This window comes from Schistocerca cancellata, chromosome 4 (genome assembly GCF_023864275.1).
Source record: "Schistocerca cancellata isolate TAMUIC-IGC-003103 chromosome 4, iqSchCanc2.1, whole genome shotgun sequence".
Lineage (NCBI taxonomy): Eukaryota > Metazoa > Arthropoda > Insecta > Orthoptera > Acrididae > Schistocerca > Schistocerca cancellata.
In genome coordinates, this window is record NC_064629.1 from 890,994,376 (window position 1) to 891,005,043 (window position 10,668).

Here is a 10,668-nt window from a genome sequence, read left to right on the forward strand (position 1 = left end):
TGGTGAACTCTGGTATAGAGTTGAAACGGCATGGAATGAAGTGCCGGTACCTTCTTACTGCGCGCAACACGTAAAATTTCGCTTTTGCCATCCTTACTGTGTTAACGGCCAACATGGTAAATACGTAGTCAGGTACAGGACTATATGGCTACATATTTCAGGTAATCTATGTCTTTCTTTCAAAACAGTATCAATCAGATGTGAAGCTTATATTTTTCCTCTCTAATTTCTTCTATATTAATTATTTTACGAGATAGGTAAAAGCACTGGTTATAGTAAAACTTCAGCAGAGCTTACGAGTAAGTACGTATATGTTTTACATACCACTTCAAGACGCTAACAGTTTCCTCAACAAACTCAAATGAGGGTTGTGCACCTAGGAACATTCAGGCATTTAAGGAAGCTACATCTTTCCCCTTTTGTCATACGTGAATGGAACCACGGGGCAACCGCGTGACCGCTACGGTCGCAGGTTCGAATCCTGCCTCGGGCATGGATGTGCTTGATGTCCTTAGGTTAGTTAGGTTTAAGTAGTTCTAAGTTCTAGGGGACTGACGACCACAGATGTTAAGTCCCATAATGCTCAGAGCCATTTGAACTACGGGGCAAACAATGATACCGATCCGCTGCTCCTCACACAGAGTGGTAACAGATGAAAACGTAGCTCAAATTTAAACAAATCGTTTTATTTACTGTATTTATTGATCATTATTATTTTATTATTATTATCTGTGACTACATCCTGTAGGATCAAGCAAAGCATTCTTCCTCATTCGGCCATTCTTTCCGATCTTTTTCTCCTTTTTTTCTCCTTCATGGAGACTCGTTCTATCTTCAGTCTACATTGTCCCTGGTTTCTTTGTGGCTTCGTTCTCTGATCTCACATTCCACTTGTGTCTTCTCTCTACATGTGTTTCTGTCTTTAATTTCCACCGAATAGATCTGTGCTATTTGTAGGTCAAGTTTGCTTGTGTGATCCACGTTGTTGTTGACTTGACCCCTTGCACTAGTATACAGGGTGAACATTAATAAACCGACTAACTGCTGGGACGGATTTCTGACTGGAAATGGAAGGAAAGAAGTCCTATGAACATGTCTGGAAATGCATCGTAGCCACCATAGATGGTACTGACGAATGACAGTTCCGCTGACCATGTGCCATATGTTCCTTGTGTATTATGGGCTGTCTGATGGACGCATCGTATTGTAAGCGGCAGAATGGTCCGATATTCACGCCGGGAAGAATCCGAGATGGTGTTTGTATACGGCCGAGCAGATGGAAACGGTCGAGAGGCAGCACGACTATACCAAAACAAGTCCCCCCACAGACACAAACCACGCCACAGAACATTTCAAGCCCTTTATGGGCGTTTGTGTGATGATGGGTCTGCAGATTCCTCGACTTGCGCCGTAGGGTGGTGGGGTTTCGGGTTCCGCTGGATAGGTCAGGAGTCCACTACACGCAACAAGCGGCTACACGGGTAGCAGGGGTTGTGTGGCGTGGGCTGGGCGGTTTTTTAGGTTAGATGGCCTCGGGCAAGTGCAGAAAGGGCAACAGCCTCAACGGGTGCGGGACAATGTCAGGACATGTGGAGACCAAGCAGCAATCGGTATTGTAATTGTAAACTGTCGAAGCTGCGTTGGTAAAGTACCGGAACTTCAAGCGCTGATAGAAAGCACCGAAGCTGAAATCGTTATAGGTACAGAAAGCTGGCTGAAGCCAGAGATAAATTCTGCCGAAATTTTTACAAAGGCACAGACGGTGTTTAGAAAGGATAGATTGCATGCAACCGGTGGTGGAGTGTTCGTCGCTGTTAGTAGTAGTTTATCCTGTAGTGAAGTAGAAGTGGATAGTTCCTGTGAATTATTATGGGTGGAGGTTACACTCAACAACAGAGCTAGGTTAATAATTGGCTCCTTTTACCGACCCCCCGACTCAGCAGCATTAGTGGCAGAACAACTGAGAGAAAATTTGGAATACATTTCACATAAATTTTCTCAACATGTTATGGTCTTAGGTGGAGATTTCAATTTACCAGATATAGACTGGGACACTCAGATGTTTAGGACGGGTGGTAGGGACAGAGCATCGAGTGACATTATACTGAGTGCACTATCCGAAAATTACCTCGAGCAATTAAACAGAGAACCGACTCGTGGAGATAACATCTTGGACCTACTGATAACAAACAGACCCGAACTTTTCGACTCTGTAAGTGCAGAACAGGGAATCAGTGATCATAAAGACGTTGCAGCATCCCTGAATATGGAAGTTAATAGGAATATAAAAAAGGGAGGAAGGTTTATCTGTTTAGCAAGAGTAATAGAAGGCAGATTTCAGACTACCTAACAGATCAAAACGAAAATTTCTGTTTCGACACTGACAATGTTGAGTGTTTATGGAAAAAGTTCAAGGCAATCGTAAAATGCGTTTTAGACAGGTACGTGCCGAGTAAAACTGTGAGGGACGGTAAAAACCCACTGTGGTACAACAACAAAGTTAAGAAACTACTGCGAAAGCAAAGAGAGCTTCACTCCAAGTTTAAACGCAGCCAAAACCTCTCAGACAAACAGAAGCTAAACGATGTCAAAGTTAGCGTAAGGAGGGCTATGCGTGAAGCGTTCAGTGAATTCGAAAGTAAAATACTAGGTACCGACTTGACAGAAAATCCTAGAAAGTTCTGGTCTTACGTTAAATCAGTAAGTGGCTCGAAACATCATGTCCAGACACTCCGGGATGATGATGGCATTGAAACAGAGGATGACAAGCGTAAAGCTGAAATACTAAACACCTTTTTCCAAAGCTGTTTCACAGAGGAAGACCGCACTGCAGTTCCTTCTCTAAATCCTCGCACCAACGAAATAATGGCAGACATCGAAATAAGTGTCCAAGGAATAGAAAAGCAACTGGAATCACTCAACAGAGGAAAGTCCACTGGACCTGACGGGATACCAATTCGATTCTACACAGAGTACGCGAAAGAACTTGCCCCCCTTCTAACAGCCGTGTACCGCAAGTCTCTAGAGGAACAGAAGGTTCCAAATGATTGGAAAAGAGCACAGGTAGTCCCAGTCTTCAAGAAGGGTCGTCGAGCAGATGCGCAAAACTATAGACCTATATCTCTTACGTCGATCTGTTGTAGAATTTTAGAACATGTGTTTTGCTCGAGTATCATGTCGTTTTTGGAAACTCAGAATCTGCTATGTAGGAATCAACATGGATTCCGGAAGCAGCGATCGTGTGAGACCCAACTCGCTTTATTTGTTCATGAGACCCAGAAAATATTAGATACAGGCTCCCAGGTAGATGCTATTTTTCTTGACTTCCGGAAGGCGTTCGATACAGTTCCGCACTGTCGCCTGATAAACAAAGTAAGAGCCTACGGAATATCAGACCAGCTGTGTGGCTGGATTGAAGAGTTTTTAGCAAACAGAACACAGCATGTTGTTATCAACGGAGAGACGTCTACAGACGTTAAAGTAACCTCTGGCGTGCCACAGGGGAGTGTTATGGGACCATTGCTTTTCACAATATATATAAATGACCTAGTAGATAGTGTCGGAAGTTCCATGCGGCTTTTCGCGGATGATGCTGTAGTATACAGAGAAGTTGCAGCATTAGAAAATTGTAGCGAAATGCAGGAAGATCTGCAGCGGATAGGCACTTGGTGCAGGGAGTGGCAACTGACCCTTAACATAGACAAATGTAATGTATTGCGAATACATAGAAAGAAGGATCATTTATTGTATGATTATATGATAGCGGAACAAACACTGGTAGCAGTTACTTCTGTAAAACATCTGGGAGTATGCGTGCGGAACGATTTGAAGTGGAATGATCATATAAAATTAATTGTTGGTAAGGCGGGTACCAGGTTGAGATTCATTGGGAGAGTCCTTAGAAAATGTAGTCCATCAACAAAGGAGGTGGCTTACAAAACACTCGTTCGACCTATACTTGAGTATTGCTCATCAGTGTGGGATCCGTACCAGATCGGGTTGACGGAGGAGATAGAGAAGATCCAAAGAAGAGCGGCGCGTTTCGTCACGGGGTTGTTTGGTAACCGTGATAGCGTTACGGAGATGTTTAACAAACTCAAGTGGCAGACTCTGCAAGAGAGGCGCTCTGCATCGCGGTGTAGCTTGCTCGCCAGGTTTCGAGAGGGTGCGTTTCTGGATGAGGTATCGAATATATTGCTTCCCCCTACTTATACCTCCCGAGGAGATCACGAATGTAAAATTAGAGAGATCAGAGCGCGCACAGAGGCTTTCAGACAGTCGTTCTTCCCGCGAACCATACGCGACTGGAACAGGAAAGGGAGGTAATGACAGTGGCACGTAAAGTGCCCTCCGCCAAACACCTTTGGGTGGCTTGCGGAGTATAAATGTAGATGTAGATGTAGATGTAGATGGGTCCTTTCAGACGGACGAATGGGCAGGGAGGCAGCGGACTGTGCATGCACCAGACTTGGAGGACCGGCTTGTACAGGGTACTGAGACGAAGCCGGTTCTAGGCGCTACAGTGTGGAACCGCGCGACCACTACGGTCGCAGGTTCGAATCCTGCCTCGGGCACGGATGTGTGTGATGTCCTTAGGTTAGATAGGTTTAAGTAGTTCTAAGTTCTAGGGGACTGATGACCTTAGAAGTTAAGTGCCATAGTGCTCAGAGCCGTTTTTGGCGAAGCTCTAGACAAGTGGCCCGCCAACATGGTGTAAGTCAAAGTACGATTACGTGTATCCTGCATGACAACCACTGCTGTCCCCATCACACGCAACGTGTGCGATGGTTCTCAACAGCGGACTCTGTGGGAAGGATTTAGTCGATGGTTTTTTCGCCACACCATCACAATTATGGGATTTCCATCATCTGTCCTCTTTATCGACGTCGCAATCTCTACCAGAACTGGCATCATCAGTCTGCACAATCGTCATCTGTGTGCTACAGAGAACCCTTGGGGAAGATCTGTTGTGACGTTGATGCGATGCAGCTCTGTATTGTGTTCCGCAACGATTTGTTGTGGTTGCACGCACACCATCCATTTCCGGACACATGTTCGTAGGACCTTTTTTTCTCCATTTCCAATCAGGAATCCATCCACGTATTTTGTCGGTTTTATTAATGTTTACCCTGTATACAGGGTGTTAGGGATGTACAAAATATACCAATACAGACTTCATAAAGGATCGTTAAATCAGGATCTGCAGTCAGGAAGTAGGGCACAGTGAATCACGTATATTTCAGGTACGTAAATACCGTACACAGAAACAACAAATAACAATTGTGAGCCGCACACAGTTCATGTCGTATAACACTTCAGCACAGAGAATCCAATCGATGAACCAGAGAGAAAATCAAACAACGTATGTAAATGTTCGTCTTAGAATCTGACGATGTACTGAGCACTCGAGCTGTTGACACTTGAAGCTGATACACAACAGAAGACGAAAGGTGTCGTGATGAGCTCCCAGTTCAGACATCGGTTAGCTCACGTGACGGCGAGTGGTTGGCCGGTGTCCGGGACCGCGGCTCGCCCGTGGCGGGAGATGCCGTGCTCTGTGGAGGAACTCTGGTCAGCATTAAGGCCGTTGCCCACGCCGTGTTCATGGTATCGTGCAGCAGAAAACTTCCACTCGACAGCATTCCCCACCTTTTGTACCGAATGCTCCTTTTGAGTTTAGTCTCGCAATATCATTGTGCACTGACGGTCTCCCACTGAGGCGGGAACCCTACCAATATGGCGCCTTTTCGGTCCCAAACCACTGAGGCCAAGATATTTTTTCCGAAATTGTGGTTCTGAATTTTTTGGTGGATGGGGAGTTAGTGTGACGCAACTGTCATGGCTGTCTTTTTCTCTTAGGCGTGTAATGACTCACCCACATTTCACCTCCAGTCACAAAAGAGCTCAGAAAATCCTCACCTTCCAATTCGAGTGGGCTGCATTGACCCTATTTTTCTTGTGCTGTTTTGGGACCCATCTTGCGCACAGTTTCTGATACCTCAGCCTTTCTGTCAGTGTCTCGTATAAGAGAGTTCTGGAGACTTGTGAAAACATCGCAGAAATTTCATTCACTGTCAATCGGCGCTCTTCACGAACAGTTTCCTCGATTTTTTGCGCCAACTTATCAGTCACAATAGAAATGTTTCCACTCCCCTGTCCGCTTTGAACATTTGTTCTGCCTTCTAACAACCCTACCACAACAAAGGTAAAAAATTAATTATCACTGTAGTGTTGCTCACGCTGCTAAATATTGCATTTTCGGCCAACAACAAAGTTACATTATGTGGCAGGTGTCATTAGAGCACAGTTAATAAAGTCATTTCTTGAAATAATGGATAAACTAGGCACTCATCTTTTCGTGTTTCCCACGCTGGTCTCGTTGTAAACTCATGGCTCAATCGTCGAAAATCTAGGTAGTGATGAATCCAAGCTCGGATGCAAAGAGGCCTAGGTGTTATTCTGCGATATTCAAAAGTTTTATAGATGTGTTTCATAAACCATTCTTCAATATTAAACTTTTGCAAGTTAGGACAATGGTGATGTAAAAAATTAATCAGCACCCCGAATTTAAGTTACATTTCTTTTTTATTACTTTTGTTACAATATCACGTAACTCGTTCCAAAACATCACTTCACAATATAAAACATACTTGAAAATATCTTCCTCACTGTTAAAGTTCACATTTCATAAACTGACAACAATTTGCGTCTTTTTAACATGACGACCAAAGCTTGGCTCTCTAAAAACCGCTTACGCGCCCAAAAATCAGAGTTACAAGTATGTCAAAGATCATAGTGACAAAAGAAAGAATACACATAAGAATAATATCATTGCAATATATACATATCGATGTATCGAAGTACCTCTACATTAATGAACTCAAATCTGTATGTTGTCACAGAAATATGTTAACTATTTTACCGAAACACGGTAGAATATTGCTGGTATCGAGAGGTTGAGGTGAGGTGCCGCAATGCTTACGTAATTCAAGTACCTTTACAGCCTACAATAAACGCACTACACCACTTAAACAGATGCGTTCTGTTCACAACACTTTCGCTGTAAACCGTTTTGACGCGCAAAAAAATTTCAGTAGGTGTTATTCCTTACGCGAGTAGGAAGGGGATCACAACACGTGGCTTGTCCGCCGCTCGTGGTCTCGCGGTAGCGTTCTCGCTTCCCGAGCACGGGGTCCCGGGTTCGATTCCCGGCGGGGTCAGGGATTTTCACCTGCCTCGAGATGACTGGGTGTTTGTGTTGTCCTCATCATTCATCATCATCCAGGAAAGTGGCGAAATTGGACTGAGCAAAGGTTGGGAAATTGTACGGGCGCTGATAACCACGCAGTTGAGCGCCCCACAAACCAAACATCATCATCATCACAACACGTGGCTCGCACTAAGCGGAATTTCTTACCGACGTCTATCACGCGACAGGATATCACAACGTGAGTGCACGTACTATTGTGCCCCTGCGAGGCTCGCTCTAGTTAGGGGATCACCTTCTACCACTCAGTGTTGCCAACCCTCAAAAAACAAAACAAAAAATCACAGCTAGTTACGGTTACAGTACGCTTGCTTTCTGAACATCCCTCGTGCTTATGGTCCGAGTTTTACTTGCAAATAATGCCGCACTCCAAAGAAACACGTTCAGAAAAGACTTCCTAACACTTAATTTTGTGCTCAATGTTAACACCATTCTTTGTTTCAGGAAAGCTTTTTTCGCTATTGCCAGTTAATGTCTAATATCGTATTTTCTTCTGTCGCCATCAGCAATTGGGCTGCCCAAATAGTGAAGCTCGTCTGTAGCAGCCTTGTTTGATTCGCGCTTTTGTCCCCGCAGGAGGAGTGCGCGGGCCCGCTGCAAGAGCTGAGCAGCAAGATCAACTCGCGCCACCCCGAGCTGCACTCGCACCTGCTGCTGTCGATCTTCAAGATGGCCGAGGTGGAGGTGAAGGTGCCGGACGGGCGCGGCGCGCGGGCAGCCCCGGCGCCATTGGCGCTGCTGCTGGCCGCCGGCCTCGCGCTGCGCCACGCGTCGTGACGCCCGCTCTAACGCCGCCACAGCCGCTACAACTTCATGCGCTTCATACATATCATTTTGGGTTTCGGAGCACAGTGACACGTGTTTATTATGTTCTCGAAACAACTGTGATGTCTGTCGGCCCCTGAAAAAATGTATTTAGACATAAAAACGTCTTCCTTCGCGCCACGACTGCTGCGAGTGTTTTTGACTGTGGTGCGATGTACCCTAGACTAGAATCATCACTACACTGTCTCCGAGACGAAAAAAAAAAATATATATATATATTCCACATTGTGCGTCCATTGCGTATCCTTGCGAGCTGCGTAAGTATGCGTTCCGTGTCGTGTCGATACTAGTGGCGGTAAACTAAGTGGAAGCGACTCCTCGTCTGTTATTTGCACTTCTCCCCCGGCCTTCTCCCTTTTCTCGTCCTTACTCAGACAGATATGTCGCTATCGGATATTCGTTGTCGCCTACCGTTCATTTTTTTTTTTCTGCTCTATTTTCCATTCGGAATCTCCGGAGAACTGAGACGATCGGTATTCGTCTTCGCATTTGGGATTGCACGTAACGAAATTCGTCCGTCTTACGTCAGCTTCCGAAGGTATCCACCCTCCGGCAACATCTACACGCCCTCGTAACCACAGAATTTTCAGCGCGCGACTATTTTGTAATTTCTGTACGCTGAAAATATGACGCCGTTACTACGGTCGGTTTTCGTCGTAGAGAACCGCCTTATGCTCTTTTCCTCTTATTAACATATCAGCGTTACGACGTGTCGAGTTCTCTGCATCCGGGACTATACCAGTTTACGGAAGAAATTGTTCCTATAACCAGCTGCGAGTGTTTACAGAGAACTGGAATACGTACGCGGAGAATAAATGCGTAATTTTCACACCAATATTGTACGACGACTGTTCAAACGGACAGCCGAACTAATTCTTCCTCCCGCAAATGATAAATATGATTTCAGTTGCCATTTAGGAGTCCTCAGTTTTGTTTTCGTACTAGGGCCGATCGTTACGGATTCGCCGGAGAGTCCACCCTACCTTTCTGTTTGTTCTGAGCTGTAAAAAAGTTCCATCGGCGTGGCTTTCACGCCGCAGATATGTATAAATCTTGTCTGGTGTCAAATATTTGCATTTCACACGTGTGTTTGAAGAACACTTTGTAAATGTCTAGTGCGACATATAGAGTCCGAATGGAGCAATAAATGTGATATTTTTCAGCTCAATACGGTATCACCGCGCTCTGTTGAAGCAGTGTGTTCAGTCTTCATGAAGCTCCCACTTCGAGCCACCATTTAGAGTAGTAATTGACACGCTCTAGAACGAAGGTGATGTTCCTCACTCATCAGCTTTGTTGTACGTGCGTAGCAAATCAAGGTCACACGCTTCAGTCTAGGTAAAATGACTGAAAAAAATATTGTGTTGTAGTGAGCACCTATATGTTTCCGTCGTACATGAAACACAGAAATACAAAAATGTTGAGTTATGTCGTATTTCACCCGTATGTATTCCTATTCCTTCCTCGGCCTGTATGAAACAAAGCTACGTTGTGTGAGTTTTCACGTAAGACATAATCAATCAAATGCATATCTATGTGTCGTACGAGCGTATATGTGACGATTAATTTAAAAATTCCTTTAATATCTTTGGAATGCATTGAAGGAAACAGTAAATACAATATTTCTCATGTTGAAGAAAATATTGATAGCTTCTTTTGAAGCGGTACGTGGTTAGTGAGTGAGTCTTGAAATCTGTCCTTGTCTGTGCTAACTGTGTATAGTATTCGTAGCGCAATTGCTTCACCATAACACCTGTGGCTAGTGTTATTTGTAGCTGAACAAGAGGTAAGCAGACGCCGTATGAATGGTAACTAACTTCCGTGGATCCTTTTGTTACATCATATCTGTTGTTGAAATATGTAAAAAAATTTTATGCAATAAACCTGTTTTCTTTACTATCTGCTTTTCATTGCAAATATAAGTTCAGCGGGGTAACGCGTACGAGTAACAATGGCAGCAACAATGACAACTCGAGTGATGCTGCGCTACGGAACTTCCCAATATCCCCAACCCGCCTTCGACTGTCTTTATTCAGACACACTGTACACCGTGACATAAAATCTGAGAACTCCATTAATACAGTAATAAAATATGCGTTTTATTTGTGAAGTGTGTTTTCTTTCAGCATTCTCCACGGAAAAATCAGATAATTTCCAATAAAATAACTTCAGATTCTGTCTTCCAGCCAGATGAAACTATTCACACAATTCTGAAAGTAGATTTAAAAATGTGCTTCTTTTTGTCTATTGACGATAATCGTTATTTCTTTGTGCTACAAGACATACACAGATGAGCCAAAAAATCATAAACACCTGTTTAACAGTGTTTTGTCCACTTTTCAAATACAGTACAACAACGATTTTGTTTGGCATTGATTCTAAGTCCTCGACAGGATTCCACTTGTATGTGGGACCGGATGACTACGCACAGGTCTACATCTACATCCGCATCGACATAGACACTTTGCAAGCCACCGTACGATGCGTGGCGGAGGGTACCCTGTATCACTATTAACCATTTCTTTCCTGTTCCACTCGCAAATAGAGCAAGGGAAAAACGACTCTATATATGCCTC

General features: G+C 44.3%; 1 protein-coding gene across 1 annotated transcript in view; it reads left to right on the forward strand.

Annotated features, from left to right (window-relative positions):
• LOC126184491 (uncharacterized) overlaps positions 1-9,924 on the forward strand; it is a 1,094,025-nt gene extending 1,084,101 nt beyond the window's left edge. The window contains exon 14 of the mRNA XM_049926884.1: positions 7,844-9,924. Within this exon, the coding sequence (XP_049782841.1) occupies positions 7,844-8,044 (201 nt within the window). The 3' untranslated portion in view covers positions 8,045-9,924. The remainder of the gene's footprint in view (positions 1-7,843) is intronic.
• The last annotated feature ends 744 nt before the right edge of the window (positions 9,925-10,668 follow it).